Source organism: Rhinolophus ferrumequinum, chromosome 13 (assembly GCF_004115265.2).
Source record: "Rhinolophus ferrumequinum isolate MPI-CBG mRhiFer1 chromosome 13, mRhiFer1_v1.p, whole genome shotgun sequence".
NCBI classification, from domain to species: Eukaryota; Metazoa; Chordata; class Mammalia; order Chiroptera; family Rhinolophidae; genus Rhinolophus; species Rhinolophus ferrumequinum.
Genome location: NC_046296.1, coordinates 8,683,586 through 8,700,720, shown reverse-complemented (window position 1 = coordinate 8,700,720; position 17,135 = coordinate 8,683,586). Strand labels below are relative to the sequence as shown.

Below are 17,135 nucleotides of genomic sequence, written 5' to 3'. Positions count from 1 at the left end.
CCCTACAGTCTGTCATCTGGTGGATATCATGCTTGTGTCTTCCTGGCATCTTGTGCGTGGTGTGTCAGTTCAGATACATTTGTCTCTCTGAGTAACAAAGTATCTGGTTAAAAGTGATAAATTATAATTGTGCTTTATAAGAAGTCTGGATGGCTTCAGCCTGTAGCGCAGGACTGTGTGAGAGAAGAGGAAAGGAAGGACTGTGGAAAAAGTACCTGAGAGTCTCAGCCAGGCCAGTGGAGAGCCCAGAGCAGATTGCCTGGCAGAAGAATCAAGCAGAAATGGCTTTCGTTAAGCTCAGTCATTGATGGGGAACAGCCTGGAGAAGTGTGACCGTGGCCTGAGCGCTGCGGCCGGTCTGAAGATGTGGGAGAGCTGAAGGTACAGCAGCTGCTGGCAGGCAGGCAGCTACAGCAAGTTCTCTTAAAGGGAGGTGGGAGCCGTGCCCCTCTGTGGCTGCCACACCTTTTTAGTGTCTGGAGCAAGACACTGTCCTGTTTCCCTCCACCTCGCTAACAGCTTCGGTGTTTCCTTTGCAGGCTCATCTTTCTCTATCCAGCTATTAAAAGTTGGCACTCCTCAGGCCAGGCCCTCTCTTCTCACTGTTTACTTTTTCCCTAGGCCATTTCAACTCTACCTGTATCACTTTAAGGGAGATGACTCCAATCTTAATTCCAGACTTCTCTAAATTTGAGAATTTAGAGCCAACTGCCTGTATTTTGTATTTTGAGTGTCATAAAGTCAACTCCAACTCAGCATTGTTCAAAACTGAACCTGTGAGTTTTCCTCTCATTCTCGGCCCCTTTCCGGTGGTTTCTATGTTGGCGAGGGGTTCCACCGTTCATCCAGTTACATAAGCTGAAAATTGATCCTTCCGCCTGCCTCACTTACCTTGTCTAATCTATTACCAGGTCCTATTGATTTTACTTTGTGTTTTCTTGAATTTTCCCACTTCTTTTCATTCTCTGCCACGGTCGAGTCTAAGCTAGTGTTGGCTTAGTTTAAATCTAATCTGGAGAGAGAAACCATACTATAACTTGATCAGGAAAAATATAATTTCAAGAATTATTAACTCTAATGGGATTGGAGTAGCCAGGGATTGGTTAGTAATAGAATTCTAAAGAATGTAGAAATAGCAGATAAAAGGAACGGCTACTACCCTACCCCTAGGGCTGACATAGTGTCCAAGGCTGAGATCCAGACCTTGCTGAAAATGTGCCCCTGGGACCTGTCAGAAATCTGCTGTCTAGTGTGTTAGGAAAAACTTACAGGAAAGTCTGCTACCAAACTGCCCGGGAGGAGGGAAGTGCCCGGTGAAGCTGCTGGGTGCTGCAGCCTGCTGTGCACTGCAGGGGCCAGGCACTGGGGAATCAGAACAGCAGGAGCCTCATGCGGGAGAAAGCTGCACGTGCTGCTTTCCAGTGAGCACACCAGGACTGGGAAGCACAGCCCTTCCCTCCTGTCGTGTGTCTCCACCCTCTGACAGCACCCTTCAGTGGCAGCTGGCAAGGAAAAATCTAAAGGGCCCCAAGCCACCTTCCTTTACAGAGCAGGCAAAAAAAGGTAAATTTGGAACTGAGAGGTACTAAATTGATAATTGACACATTCTACCCCTTGGATAATTCAGCTTCCATATGCACTGTTACACACATTGCATTTCCATACAAAAACAAAGAAACTATATTTCTGCCTAACAAAAAGCTACTCTGACAAGGGAACAATTTTTCCAGCTTTTCCAAAATGAGATGCACAGTCATATCCGTTGATGGCTTTATTGGTTGCTCAAATTCATTCACAGTCCCACTGAATATTCTGTTACCTACAGACTAAGTTGTAAAGTTAATTTCCAATAAATTTTATATGAAAATGGGAAGAAGAGAAAAAATGGTTGTTAGCATGTACGGATCACCATGCACATATAACAAGCAAATAGAAAATAAGCAAAGTCAGTCTTCAATTCTGTAATTAGTCACAGTGTTGTAACTGACATCTGTCCTTCCACTCCCTCTACCATAAGCCTGAACCTCAGCACAGGGTGCTTTACCTGGTAGTGACCCAAATCTCCAGTCCCTAAGGGCCTGACTCCTTAATTATATTGCCCCCACCCCTTTGTGTGGTTGCTAGTTTTCCATTAACCGTTACTATTGGACATACTCCATTTTGCCTGCATTGTGTAGGAGCTACCAATTTCCTCTTGATAATCAGGAGTCATTCTGACAAGTAGATTACACTTCCCCACCCTCCTCTTACTTGTTTTTTCCTGTTGGTTCAGTAGCATAAGGAGCCCAAAATGTCAGGTGGCAGTCTCATCTTCCAGTTTAGTGGAACCATTGTTGAGTCTTCTGGTAGAAGCATTCCTCCCTTGGAACTAAGATCTCCAAACCAGCAGAGCTTAAAGTTTCTGGGACAGGAAGCAAAAATTCTGCAAGGTTATGAGGTGTGACAGAGCAGTCACTCCAACGTCCACCCATTTTTTGGATCCATGTTTTTTTGGCTGAGGGGGAGAGAGCACCATGTAATGGTCTCTGATTCAAAGCATGAACTGCATCCTGAAAGACGAGCGCCAAACGATATTATTGTAGCTGAGTTTTCAGTAAGTCATTCCACCGTTCAGTTAGGCCAGCGGCTTCCTTAGGTGGTATATGTGTTAAGACCAGTTAGATCTATGGCTGTGAGCCCACTGCTGCACTTTGGTATGAAAAGAGCTCCTTGATCAGATGCAGTGCTGTGTGGAGTGCCCTGATGGTTGATGAGGCATTCTGGGAGTCCATGGATGGTGGTGCTGGCAGAAAATGATGGGCAGGGAAGGGAAATTCATATCCAGGATATGTTTCCATTCCTCTGAGGGCAGAGCTCTGCCTTCTCCGTGATAGAAGATGGTAATCAGCCTGGCACCAGGTAGGTAGCCAATCCCCACAAGGAATGGTGCCCTGTTGGGGACTCAGTGTTAACCCCTGCTGTTGGCACGTTAGATACTCAGCAGAAGTAGGACTCAGGTCAGGGGAAGGGGAAAGCCCATGGTGCTGAGCCCGTGCATAGCCTCCCTCCCCGCCCCCACGGCTCATGAGCTCATTGAGCAAGCCCTGGCGGTGGCTGGAGAAAGGCTGCGGGCTGATATCCACAGAGCATGTCACTGGTATATACGTAAGAGACATCTCTGCAGTGGCTGTCTTTTGGCAGGCAGGCATATGGAATGCCAATATTTCATAGTATATACCCATTCAAGGAGTCCATCCATATACCTCTTCCCCAGACATCCTTTTCACTAGTCTTACAATCCTGTTCCTTCTGAATCCCCAACCATCAGCCAAACCATTGGCAACTGCCCGTGAATTAGTCTAGATCTGTATTTCTGGCCATCTCACACTCTAAATACAGTGAATAACAAAATGTACCGCTTGAAGTTTTGCCCACTAGAGCCTTTTTCTTCACTACTGTCCTTCAGTGTCACCCTGAGTGGGGATGAAGTGCTGCGGGTGCCCACTTGCAGGTTTACCAGCCTGCTGTACAAACCCATCTATAGAGCAGGCTTGAGCTTTGTCTTCCTTGGTCAACTGGTCTTAAGGAACCCCCAGGGTGCGATGTATCAGGAGCCAATGTGAAAGGGATGTGAGCCTCCTGCTCATGTAACTTTGTGTTCTTTGGACCTGCCCGAGCTTGGTCTCATGTACTACTTCCACGTGATAGATGGCAGCTGCCTGTGCCAAACGTGGCTAGCTGACTCATACAACAGCCAGTTCATGAGGGGAGGCTCAGGCTGCGTGGTCACCTGATGGCCCATGGTTAGGTGTTCAGTCTCTACCATGGCGCAGTAGCTAGCCAGAAGCTGTTTCTCAAAAGCAGAATAGATATCTGCAGACGAGCTCATAGACTTGCTCCAAAATCCAGGAGTTCAGCACTGTGATTCCCCTATTGGTCCTCACAGGAACTCCGTACAGCATTCCTATTTGCCATGCACACTTCAAAATGTCCCTGGATGTCCTGGAGTATAAGGCAAAGTAGTAGAACAGCCCATTGTGCAGCCTAACTTGCTGTGGAACATTCTCTTGTCCTGGTCTACCCTTGAAACTAGCAGCTTTATAGCTGTGTCTGTAGTTGGGTCAAAGTAACACACTGAAATGTGGTATATGTTGTCCAAAACCCAAAAGCCTGCCAATGATTGTGCCTTTTTAGTTTTTTGGACCTGCTTGAGCAGGTGGGGCAGGTGGTGGTGGTGGCGGGTGGTAGGTACAGTAACTTGTCTTTCACTGTGGAGGGGATATTTTGATACTCTAGACGATTGACCCCCAGAAACTTCTCTGAGGTGGCAGGCCCCTTCATTGTTTTGGGGTTAAATCCTACCTCTTTGTTTGCTTATGTCTTACAAAGGCATATAAAGGCCGGTTAGCACAGGTGGTTAGAGCATGTTGCTGATAACATCAAGGTTGCCAGTTTGATCCCCGCGTGGGCCACTGTGAGCTCCACCCTCCTTAAAAAATTTTTTTTAAAAATTAAAGTATTTAGTACTTCCTGCTCATCGGAACCAATCATCATGTTATCAATGCAGTAGACTAGTGTGATGTTTACATCGTGGACTGTCAGGACGATCAGGATGTCTGTGACTATATGATGGTAGAGAACAGAACTGACATTGTTCTGAGGCAACACTGAAGGTATACGACTGGCCCCTGCCACGTAGAAGCAAACTACTCTGGTGATCTTTAGAAATTGGTCTGGAAACAAAGGCTTTAGCTGCATGCTGAGTGCCCGGGGCTCTGCTGTGCTACGTTTGGGACAACAGCTTCAATTGGAGTCACCATCTGATTAAGCTTATGTTGTCTGAGTCATTCTCCAAGACCCATGTGACTGCTGCACAGGCCCTCTGCCACTGTCATTCTGGTCTAAGCTATTGCCAGTGTCTGTTCACAATGGTCTCCTAACAGGAGACCATTCCCTTGTCCCCTCCCCCTAATTCATTCACACTTTAGCCAGAGTCACTTTTTGAAACACGAGTCGAACCCAGACACTTCTGCCTCACACCATACCCTGATCTCCCTTGATGAAGGCTTGGATCCTCAACCTCTCCAGCCTCACCTCTCGGGAGGTTTCTCCTGGTCCTCGATCCCAGGCTCACTGACCTTCTTGTTGCTCAGATGTGCCACAGGACACAAGGCCTTGTGCCATCTGGATCCCCTGCTAGGGACGCTCTCCTTTCCTTTTAACTCTTGCTCTTCTTTTACTTCTCTGACCTTGCCTGATCTCCACCTTCTTGTGCCACATTAACTATACATGTCTGACTTCTGCTCCTCTCAAGGTCCACAAAATCTGTCAGTGCTTTGTCCCCAGTCACAGGCTCTTTGGGCCCACCATTTTGTCCAGAGCGGTTCTGATAGCTTCTTGGGCTATGGGGTGTGATTGCTTTCCTGCATCAGGCAGGAGGCGCCCTCTGAGGCCATCCTCAGGCCTGTCTGTCTAGGTCCGTCTTTAAGGCTGTTCTGTTCACTCTTTCTGATGTCAGATTGGAGGCAGGCTTCTCTAAGGGACTCGTATTTTCCTCACGCCACACCCTGGAAAGTGAAGAACAAGTCCCCTCTGCTTTTGGGCCCTAACCTCTCCTGGGGCTTCTTTCCGACCTTCCTCCAGTGGCAGGATGTTGGCCGCGTCTCAGGGACCCTCTGACTCTCAGTTGTAGCCACTTCCTTCCAGTTCTCTCCTCCTACCAGCTGGTCAGTTCCTGACGTCTTGTTGAGTAGGAGCTCATTCCCATGCTTGCTTGTGGGATAAACTATTAATACCTCCTCTCATTCACACTTTGGCTCTTCATCTTCCCAACCAAGCTTTTTAAAAAATTGAAGACACTCTTCTCTCAGGGACTTTGGTCTTGCAATGGAAATAATGGCTTTCAAGACAATACTCTGCTATAGATTGACAAAAGTCTACTTAAAAGTTTAAATTGAGGGGCAAGGATTTGTGTGTGTTATCCCTACCTCAAGAGCAAGTTGCCTAGCAAGCTCTCCTTTGGTGCTTGAATGGTGGAGGGCTGCAGAAAATGGATTGAAAAGTCTGTAACTCAATGTCAAAGTATACATCCTACTATAGTGCTTTCCTGGGATTGGTGGGATTGTGGATGATTCCAACTCGGGTTTGGTCTGCAATTTCTGAATTTTCTACAATAAACATGTATTTCTTTTACAATAGGAAATATACTGACAAAAGTTCTTGTATAAATAACAGGATACTTCCAGGCACTTAGGTCTTTAATGCTAAAGGTTTATTTATTCGTTTTTCTGTATATTTTGATTTTTTTCGTACCCTAACAACTTCACTTCATCGCAGTGAGTAGACTCTGGGAGAGGGGAGAGTAAGAGGTGGGGGCCAGGCTGGAAGCAGTTTGAAGAGGGAGAGGTGATACAGATATCTACTTCTCTGTCAAGGAGGCGAGTGAGGTAGGCCCCCACTCAGCTAACTTCGGGCGAGGCTGTGGCTTCTGCAGCATCTTAAAGGATAGCGTCCTTTGCTTTTTAGTCCAAGGAAATAGGACTTTGTAAGCATTGTTACAGGCGTTGTATTACATAGGGACTGATCCTTCACGTGCACAACCCCAAATGAGCTTTGAGGAGATAAATCATAGCAGAAAGCGAATCAGCCTGCAATTTCAAACAAAAGTTGGAAGTTCACTTTACAAAAAGACAAAAAAGAAAACCCCTCTTTACATCTCAACAAAGCAACAGCTCTTAAGCAGCAGAACATTTCAAATCTGAAAGTTTGCTCAGTGACCTGCCCACCACGCTTGAGCCCCTGACCGCGCCAGGTATGTCCTGAATTTTAAAAAAAAGCATTTAAAGATTTCATGTCCATCTTTTATGGTACTTTATGTTCTCATTTTTTATTCTTCTGAAGTTTGAATTTTGTGAAAGTGTTAGCAAAATAATTGTAAAACCGAGTGTCTTTCCTACATGGAGATCGAGGGAGGCAGGGCCCAGCTTCTACCCCCCCGCCCTCTAGGAGCTGGGGAAGGACCGCGGCCCAGCTCGGGGGCATCTATGGGAATTGGGCTGGCTGCGGTGGGGTGACAGGGCTGGAGCCGGTTCTCACAGACAACCTGCAGAATATGCTGCTCTGGCCGCGTGTCACACCCAAAGAGGATGGAAGTGGCTTTGGTTTGGGGCTATATTTACAGATAGGATGTACGAGACGGACAGGACTGAAGGCACAAGTTACAGGCGCGTGGTCCACCAGCTTGAGGTCCTTTTGAGGAAAGGAGAAGGGGAAGAGTGAAGGCTTCTTTTCAGTGGGGGCAGGGAGCTTGAGGAGTCGTCATGTGGGAGACTCTGGAGTCCTGGAGATGGCCTCACTGGGCCTCACTTGGCTCCCCTTTGCCACTGAGGAGAATGAGGACCAGTGAGGGGGTGGCATATCTTAGCTGGGGACCAGTGGTCAGTTGATGACAGAGTTGGCACCGGAACCCAGGCCTCCTGTCCCAACCCACTGCTCTTCCTATTTCAACAGAGAGAGAGAGAAGGCCCAGTTCTTCCTGCTGCGGGAGCCCTGGGAGCTGGGGAAAGGTGGCTCCCAGTTTCCTGGGCAGCCCTCAGCTCCTACTAGCTGTCACCAGTGGGGGAGAAATAATATTACACTGGTCCCTGAGGGATAGGCCTGAGTTGGGGCAGGCATTTCCTCCTCACCACCTCCCACAGGGGCTTGTGATTCTGGAGCGTTTCAGGAGCAGGGCTGGGCTGTCGCCTCGAGATGGAAGAGGTGGACCCTGGCGTGTGCGCTCCAGGAGGGCGGGGTGCTCACTGTTTGGTCATAGCTCTAGCCTTTGCCACTAAAATGTGGCCTGGCCACAGGCACGCACTACATTTTTAAAAAGTGAGTCAAGAAATGAATAAGTGACCAATGTGTTAGGGTCTGGCTCTAAGCAGAATTGTAAAGTGGACCAAGTTTGCTCTCCAGAGACTTCACGGCTACTGTTTTTGTGTCCGTCCCTCTCAGGGTCACTGCCCTGCCCCGAAGCACCTGGTTACAGAGGCTGCAGGTGACCCCTCCATCCTAAGGTGCTCCCTCTGACTTAGACAGTGATAGAGGGAAGGTGACTCAGGAGGGAGGGTCGTGATGGCAGACTTCCTGGCTCCTGAGGGGACGACACTTTGGGGCAGCAAAGTATGATTTCCCCTGAGTTTCAGGAAAGGTTGGCCTTGGTCTGAACATAGCAAATAGTGAAGATGAAGGAGGCGAGAGGGTGAGCTGTGAGGGGCCCTTAGGAGCCGTGAGCGGTGGCCTGTGAGGAGGAGGATGGCACAGCCAGCTGCAATGGCTGCCTCTTCCTGCTTGGGGAGAAGAGGACCCCCTCCCGATGGTGCAGGACCCTCCCACTATCCCTGTCCCCAACTGGGGGCTTGGACTCACCTGGCGCAGCTTTGAGTTCTCCTCAGAAGTGGGGGCTGTGGACACACTGGAGAGGACTGAGCGCGGCCGCACACGCCCCCAGGGCCTGCCACAGAGACAGCATCAGGGCCTCGCCCTCTACTCCCTATTTCCGCCCTCTACTCCCTATTTCCAGCTCTGAGGGGACGGGAGGCTCCTCCCAGCTTGGCAGCTCTCACTGCACCTGCCCCTGCCCACCTGCTCTTGGAGTGAACTCCTAGACCCCCTCAGGCCACTCCCCAAGCCACTGCCTTCCAGCTTCTGGGTTGGTCCAGAGCCCCCAGGACCCCACTCTGCACCCCCCCAGGCTCTGTGAACAACCCCATCCCATAATGTACATCACACCGCATTCCTTAAAGCTGCCCCCGCCCTCCCCAAACTCCTCCGTTTTCATTCTTTTCGCGGCTTTTTCTTGACCCTTCTGAGTGTTCCTTCGCTATATTAAAACAGTGGTGGTGGGGGGTTTGCCCTGGACCAAGGCAGTGAGACCTCTGCAGATCATGGACCAGTGAGGGTGGGGCTCTGGGAGCGGAGCCAGTCCCAGGACCATCCGGGAGGGGAGGGGCGGCCGTACCTGGCAGGCGGTGCGGGCGTCCCAGCCCCGGGACACCAGGCTCTGCAGCTGCGAGGACTGCTGCTCCACAAACTGCTCGCACTGTGGAAGGAGACAGACACAGCGTGGGTGGACCTAGGCCCCTTTCAGGCCTCTCCTGACTGGCTCTCCTGGCCTCTCCACTTATCTGGGTCACTCTAGGGCTCCCTGTGACCTGGTGCACGTCCAGGCATCGGCCCCCTGAACAGCTGGCGTGGGCTGAAATGTAGGTTTCTGTCGGGAAAGCCAGAGACGTTGGCGGAGGGTCCTGAAACCCCCATAGAGGGCCAGAATCTTAGCTACCACCATGCCCTCCTCCCATTTTTCAGTTCTAGAGGAAATCTTAAAGTTCATCTGGTCTTGACACCTGATATGGTGGGCAGAGGGGAGCCCTGAAAGTTGCTGGTCAGAAGAATACTGTTCAGAAAGCTGCCTCCTTGGATCGGTCTTACTTTATGAAGGGAGTTTAGTGTCACCCACAGTTAGTCCTGGGACTGTAGGCTCTCTCCTTTGGCAGGTGGGTGTGTCCCCAGTGAGACACACTGGGAGGAGGGATGCCGCTGAGACGGGCCTGGGACCACAGAGAGAAAGCCCGGCCCTGCCCTGCACAGGTGGCCCCAGCATTACTCATCTCCTGATGTATAACCGGCCTCACGCTCCGTTCCCAGGACAGGCCTGCTGTTCCTCCAAGCCCACGCCCTTTGTCCAGAGGCCACTCCTGACCGTAGTGGGTTTTGCCTTATTATAGTCTCACCGTTGTTTGGCCTATGTCCTGTCTGAGCTCCTCAAGGGCAGGGGCCCAGCCCACTGTGTGCGTCTCTGGCTGCGAAGCCTTTCCTGGCTCATCCTTCCACCCCGCGCAGACCCTGTGTCCTGAGGCCCCATTGCCTGTCCGCACCTTTTGCCTGTCCAGCCAGGAGCTGAGGCAGGCCTGGCGCATGGCCTGTGGCATGGCCTGCTCACTGCTGTTTCCTGCCTGGGTGGTCACGAACATGCAGAGGTGGCACTTGGAGTCTTGTGGCAGCCATTCTCCCGGCAGCGCCCCCAGAGCGGCAAGGCCTAGGCAGGAAACAGTCAAGGCTGCCCTCCAGAGGTGTTCAGCTCCTGTCCTCGCTGATGCAGTGCAGGGGGGCTGGAGAGAGGGTTGTGCAGGGCTGGGGGGAGGGGATGAGAGTGGGCAATGGCAGGGCTGGGGCCGCAGGCTCACCCGTGTCAGAGCCATCCTTTCTGGAGCACCGAAGGACAAGGCCGCAGACCATCTGGGGCAGCATGTGGCCCAGCAGAGAATCCAAAAGTAGGGCAGTGTAGCGCTCAGCCAGGCACTGGCAGATGCCGCCCATCACCAGGGGTATCACGCGGCACACCTGGGACACACTCATCGCCAGGACACCCTAGGGCAGGGCCGAGAGACGGCAGGGTGGAACTTCCCTTGCAAATCTGCTCTGTGCCTGCACCAGCTGGGCACTTTGTAGACACCCTCTCGTTTCCTTCTGAGAGTTATTATGCTGTTTACAGATAAGGGCATTGAGTATCCTAGAGTCCAGGGAACTTACCCAGAGTCAATAACCAAGCATAGGAGCCAGGCCGTGAACCAGCTCTGACTCTAAGACTGGACTTGCTGAAAGGGTCACGGCTAACCTGGAGATGTGGACATTGCCAAGGCCAAACAACAGCCTGGAGGGGAGGTGGAACCACATCTGTGTCTTCTCTCTCCTGACGCCAGGATAAGTCTGTGGCTCCCAGAGACAGTCCCCAGTGCATTCCTGGGAGAAGCCAGATGTTTCCCCACCCACCACAGTTCCAAACACAGGGTCTGAGCTGAAAAGCAGGGAGGGAGGTGGCAAGCACGTCGGCTCGTGCCTTTACTCCTTCATTCACTCGACCAATACATGTAAAGGACCTGCAGTCAACAGGCTGGCCTTGCCCCCTGCTCCTGCTGGCAGCTCCTGCTAGGAGTAAGCACAGGGAAGTGTATTCTCTGGAGTGTGATCCCTTCCACACGAGTGCATTTCACCAATTGTGCCCACGTGCTTGCCTGGGAACCCACACTCGGCCCCCCTCCTGCTGCGATGGCAGACGAGTGACTCTCGCTCTGCCCCGTCCACTCATGGACTCGCCCCCACCTTCACAAGCGCTTCACCCTGCACTGTCCTCGCTGTCCTGTCTCATTACTTCTCCCATCTGCCCACTGATTGGTCTCATCGGCATGAGAACACGCTAATGTGACTTCCAGCATCAAAAGCCTCACCGGTCTCTGCTCCCCTTCCCAGAAAAAGTTCTTGAAAGAGTTGTCCCTGCTCGCTGCTCCACTTCTTCCCCTCCATTCTCCCCGGAGCCCACTCGATTTGGGCTTCTGCCCCATCACGCCTCCAAAGCAGCTCTCAAGGTCACAACAACCTCTGTCGTCAGTCCTCGGGTCGTCTTGATCTCCCTGCAGCTCCCAGCCGCGGTGACCACTGCTTCCTTCTGGAAATGCTTTCTTCTTTCAGCGTTCCCCCACTTCACTGGCTGTCCTCCTCCCGCTTTTTTGCTGGTGTTTGCTTTTGCTTGACCGGGCCTCTTCCCCCACTCTGTCCCCACCAGTCCCTGGCTGATCCCACCCATTCCCTTGGATTTAAATCTTGTCCATAGCCAGAAACTCTCAGATTGCTGTCTGTGACCTGACCTTTCCCCTAAGGCTTGGGTATTCCATTCGGCTGCCGGCTTGTATGTCACATAAGGTGTCTTGAACTTAACACGGATAGGAAAGAACTCCTTTTTTGCTCTGCCCAAGCCTGTTTCTTCTCAGGTTTATCCACCTCAGCTGGTGGCGTTATCAAGGATCTGCTTCCTCAAGCCGAAGTCCACAGAATCATCCTTGGTTCCTCGCTGGCCCTCACTCCCCAAGTCCCATCCGTCACGGAATCCTGCTGAGCCGACCTCCCAAACACATCCCGTCTCCCCTCTTGGTTCCATCCCTTCCCCTGTCTTCTCTCATTCTGATGTCGGCAGAGATCTCCTAATTATTCTCCTTGCTTTCACACGTGCCTCCCATCTGCCCAGTGCATTCTTCAAACAGCAGGAGAGTGATCTCTAATAAATCAGATCACGGCACCCCCTGCTTGAACCCTTTCACTGGCTGTAAATTGCATTCAGAATCGAATCCGCGCTTCTTACCTCAGCTTAGCTCTTTCCACGTGGCCCTGCTGTGTCTGCCTTTCTGCCCCCTTCTCCGACTACTCCCGCAGGCCTGCCTGCTGGAACCACACTGGCTGTCTGTTCTTCAAGCTCGCCAAGCTCATTCTGGATCGAGGCCCTTTGCCCATCAAGGCCTTGGTGACCTCTAGGTCTCAGCTCAATCGTCACCGCCTCAGAGACTCTCCCCGACCACCCAGCCTAACCCCCACCCTCACGTCACCATCCATCACCTCATTTTTACTTTATTTTTTGACTGGACTGGGTAATCTGAGCTGCTCTCCCCTTGGCCCTGGTGCCCACCCCCACCCCCCCAGACATCCACCCACAGCCAGGGTGACCCAGCTGGCATCCAGCAGACCCGGGTTTCCCACAGGGATTTCCTCGCATCTGTGAGAGGTCAGCAGGCCCTGACTGTGGGTCTCTAGGAAGGTGTGCTGGCACTCAGTGTAAATAACAATAAGGAAAGCCGAGCTTGGTGGTGACCAGGACGTCGCTTTCTGTGGGCACCTTTGCTAGCGTGGATCTGCTGTCACAGGTCCTAGCTATGGAGGACTGGAGGGGGTGGCACCAGGTGGTGGTGGCACTGGCCCAGCCCCTCCTGGAAGGACCTACCACAGCCACTAACATGGGCTGAGCTGTTGGCCTCAGCAGGTGCTTCTTCAGCCTAGAGTCTCCTGCCCAGAGTCTGTCACTTGTCACCTCCTCTCTCACCAGCCTGCATCCTAAACCTTCAAGCTGGCTCCAACTCCCGCCTAGATGCCTGTCCACAGTTATCCACCCTATACGAAACCTTGCAGCGGAAATGCTGAAATGTAAGCAGTCTGTTTGGGATTATGGTGGGGCTTTGTGGGGAGTTGTAGCCGGGGATGTAGTTTGGCGTCTGCTCAAGGGCTTGCCCGAAGAACTGCTTACCTCATCTGTTTTAATTCTCTGCTCGGAACCTATTACTACCCAAAAAAAAAGAAAATCTCTCCACCACAGTGCAAACTCAGGAAAGCAGGGACTTCGTCTGTTGCCATGAGCCCTCAGTGACCAGATGGTTAGGGGGGTCCATCTGAGAAGGGCTGATGGGGCAGAGCCTCTCCTCACTTGGGCCCCATTTCAGGGCAGGGGAAGACTGGGCGATGGTCACCACAGGTCTGGAAGATTCCAAGTTCTGCATAGGTAGGGAGGGGAGTCCATCTGCGGAAGTTCTCCTTTTGACAAACTAAGACACCTTTTCTACAGAGACCACTGGGGATTCTTTGGCATCAGGTGCTGAGCTGCCAGAGGACAAGATTGGGTCTTGTCCATGTTTGTGCTTTGATGCTCGGCATTGCCTGCCTGGCACAGAGTGGGGGCCTAACATCTGACGAATGAACTCTAGGCTGGGCAGCGACTGAGCCTGAGCCTGAGCTCCAGGGTCTGCCGGGTGAGGGCAATGCATGAGAATGGCTCTCCTCCTAATTTCCGGCAGCCAGCTGGCCCCTGAAGGGGGTGTGAGGAGGGGTGGGAGAAGGTAGGGCGGTGGGGGGTGAGGCTCACCTTGGGAACCACAGCTTGGATCCGCTTGATCAAAGTCCTGCAGAACCAGCAGATAGGGAGGGGGATGGGGAACTGCTGCTCGGAGAGCTCCTGGGGGAGAGAATGACAGGTGGGCTGGGCCCTGGGCGGCTGGGCACTGGGCGCCGGCATCCTCCGGGCTCTGCGTCCCCTGCCCCCTCCTGCCTCAGGGCTCTGCGTCCCCTGCCCCCTCCTGCCTCAGGCTCTGCCTAGAGGACTCTCGGTTCTGCCTCTCCCAGGGCCCAGGTGCTCACAGGTCTTGGCTGGGTCCTAGCGTTTTGGATCCCCACCTGTCAGGTGTGACGGGCCACCAGTATGGGGCCTCCCTTACCTGTGTCTGAGGCCCGGGCCTCGCTTGGTGGGCCTGGGGCAGCACGGCCGAGACCAGCTTGTCCAGCAGACGGTCCGACAGCTCCGGCTCCTGCCCTGGCTCTGGATGCCCGGGTTTGCACAGGCCCAGGTGCTCACAGATGGACTTTGGGTTCTAGGGAACAATGCAGGGTGAAGGTGTGGTCAGGCCGGCTCAAGGACTCAGGGACTAGGACCTCTGTCTTTGGGCCTGGAGTCGGGGAGCAGGCTGGGTGGGGCTGTGGTTTACAACTGTGGGGGAGACAAAAGGCAGAGATGGGGCCATGTGGAGACTTTGGGGCAGGTATCTGGGAATGTCTGTGAATGAACGTGAGCATGTATGTTCGTGAGAATGAATGAGTGTACACATGTGTGTGTATGTGAGAGTGTTTGTATGTGTGAGTGTGTAATGGGTTGGTTTTGTATGCGATTGAGTGTGTATCTGAGTGTGTGACCGAGTGTGTTTGTGTGAAGGGTGTGTGTGGTGCTCGTAAGTGTGCAGGCCCACTGTGTACAGCTGCGCCGCTCGGGCTGTGAGCTGTGTGCCTGGCTGAGGGGCACTGGTTCCTGGACCGGTTGTGGGCAGGGTCTGCGTGTGTGGTGCGTGTGTTGGGCTGGCGTTCTGTGGGTGTGTGTGTCTCTGGGTTGGGTGGGCATGGCAGGCAGGGCAGGGCCCTCACGATCTGGTTCTGGAAGTAGTCGATGACCAGCGGGAAGTAGAGGTCCACTATTTGGTAGCAATGGGGCACCAGCAGCTTCATGGGGAGGATGTCACACTCGTGCTCCAGGGACTTCCGCATCATGTCCTGGCAGGCAGGCGGGAGCCAACAAGGATGGAAAGGGGACAGTCAGCCTAGCCTCCCTGAGGTCTGCCTCTGCCCGAGTCCCTGCACGCCGGGCCACCACCTGGCAGACTGGCTACCTTTTCCCCAGGGCACTGGAGTTCAGAGAGCATCATAGAGTTAAGTAGCTGGGCACAGGTAGGGACCCTTCCCCTAGGAATAACCGAGCTTACTCCCAGCGCCCTCTTCTGGCCAGGAGGCACCTGGGGGGCTCACCCATGGCCTGGAAATGGCTCTTTAAGGGGCTAACCTCTTCTTCCTACTCTGTCCCCCATCTCTTGGTTCCCAAGCCTCATCCAGGGTCTGGGCCTCATCACCTGGACAGTGGCCTCCTTGGTCATCTTGGTGAGGGTGTGGACGATGTCCTCACATTCCTGGCACAGTTCATCCTGGGGAGGGGTCCCACAGTGGGAGACATGAGCTGGGGCATGCTCCCAGCTGAAGTAGGCGAGGCTCTTTCAGGCAGAGGACGACGGCACTCCCAGGCACAGGCACCTGCCCGCAGCCTCATCCCACGCCATCCATCCCATGTGGGGGCTCCTCCCATCACTCAGGCCCATCCAGAGCCTACTGAGCACCCTGCACCCCAGCCCTTCAGTCCCGTGGGTCCGTGGGGGGTACTCACAGCTCCTGCGTGTCCCCAGACCTCCTGTAGGCAGTGCCCCAGTGCTCTGCACTGCAGTGCTTGCTCCAGGCTTTGACACCAAAACTCGGGGCCCTGGGCACAGGCCTGGGACGAAGTGGTCCACACAGCTGCTGTTTGGGGCCAGAGCAACCTTGGGATCCAGGCCATACCTGGTGCCCTGACCTCACCCACACTCCAAACCCAGGTTCATGGGTAACGCATGGCCGTTAAACATGCTGGAGTCAGCTCTGGGTTCCACCTGCTCTAGTGCCCACCAGCTGTGTGACCTTGGACGAGCCCTGGAGCCTCTCTGAGCTTCAGCTCGCTCATCTTCAAAATGAGGATAATATACAGAGTAGGGAAATGCCTGGCACAGAGCTGGGGCTCAGTAACTGGTGGAGACGGCCCTGATACCTCTCCACACCTGGCCCCAGGTCGGAGGGAGGTGAGGAGAGGCTGGGGAGACTCACCGGCACCTGGGCCACAGAGTGCGGGCAGCAGCAGCAGCCACAGCAGCAGGTGTGACTTGGCCATCATGCCTCCACAGCCTGGACAGTCTGCTTGGGGCGAGGGCCCTTATAGCTGGGGGCAGGGGTGCGGGGGCAGGGCTGGGCGGCAGCAGCAGTGACCTCAGTGTTTGTCTTTGTCCTGGAGGGCCCTCCAGGTGCTTTGATCCCACCTTTTCCCAGCAGAGACACTCCTGCCTGCCCCTTCCCCCCAGGCCTGTTCCTGCTCCCTGTGCACCCTGCCTTACCTCCCATGGGCCTAGACTGGACTCCTGGCTCCCTCGAACCAGGGGGCTTTTGAGCCTCCACATCTGGTCCCATCTCTCTGGGCTATGGGAGGGAAACTGAGGCAAGACCAGGGAAGCCAGAGTGACCCCCTCCCTGCCCCACCGCAGGCCTCTTGGGCTTCCTCTGCTCTTGAGCAAAGCTCTGAAGAGCTTCCTGCCTGGCTCTTGACTCAGGGCAAGCACCGGAGGGTGAACGGAGGACCCTCCCAGGCCACATACCCCCCTCATCCTTACCCTTCCTCTCAGAAAACTCCTCTGTTTCTATGGACGCATGGGTCACGGTTGACCTTAGTCAGAAGAGTGTTTACATGAAACAAGAGGAAACAAAATGCTGGGAAGTCTGAGACAAGGACATGGGCGCTGAGGTTCCCAGGTGGATCTAGGACAGCTCCATCCAGGGGATGCGACTGTTTCCCTGGGGTGGGGGCTGGGGCACAGCAGGTGGTTGAGGAGAAGGAAACTGTCCTCTGCACCTGCGGAGGCTCTCAGGTCAGGCCCCACGGGGCAGGGCACACCCAAGAAAAAACACCCTCTGACGCTGGGGCGGACACGATTGCCAGTGGAGGGAGGAGAGCATTCGCTCATTGCCGTCACCTGGGTGCTCAGTTTACCCGATTACTGAGGCGCCCTCTAGACGCTGGGAGGTGCTCCAATATTCACAGTGTGGGCAAGGCAGGGCTTTGTACCATGAGGAAAATAGTGGGACACACGGTGGTCAAGTGACACCCTCGAAGTCACACAGGGATTTGTGTAGCTTCTGTTGACCTCAAGCCCTTGTCAACATGACAAACACAGTGGCCATCAAGGGAG

At 53.5% G+C, this 17,135-nt stretch overlaps 1 protein-coding gene across 2 annotated transcripts; it reads right to left on the bottom strand.

The window, feature by feature from the left end:
• Nucleotides 1–6,265: 6,265 nt before the first annotated feature.
• Nucleotides 6,266–16,066, bottom strand: SFTPB (surfactant protein B). Of its 2 annotated transcripts, XM_033125144.1 has the most exons (11): nucleotides 16,003–16,066; nucleotides 15,533–15,663; nucleotides 15,225–15,296; nucleotides 14,746–14,871; nucleotides 14,049–14,201; nucleotides 13,700–13,789; nucleotides 10,206–10,389; nucleotides 9,897–10,057; nucleotides 8,981–9,061; nucleotides 8,389–8,473; nucleotides 6,471–7,476 (listed from the first exon to the last, which is right to left on the bottom strand). In XM_033125144.1, exons 1-10 carry the CDS (start codon nucleotides 16,064–16,066, stop codon nucleotides 8,411–8,413), a joined length of 1,125 nt encoding a protein of 374 aa, XP_032981035.1. In that variant the 3' UTR covers nucleotides 6,471–7,476; nucleotides 8,389–8,410. The 2 variants fall into 2 exon arrangements, with proteins under 2 accessions (XP_032981034.1, XP_032981035.1); XM_033125143.1 differs by lacking the exons at nucleotides 8,389–8,473; nucleotides 8,981–9,061 and having other exon boundaries at nucleotides 6,266–6,496; nucleotides 9,897–10,033; nucleotides 10,197–10,389; nucleotides 15,533–15,660.
• Nucleotides 16,067–17,135: the final 1,069 nt, after the last annotated feature.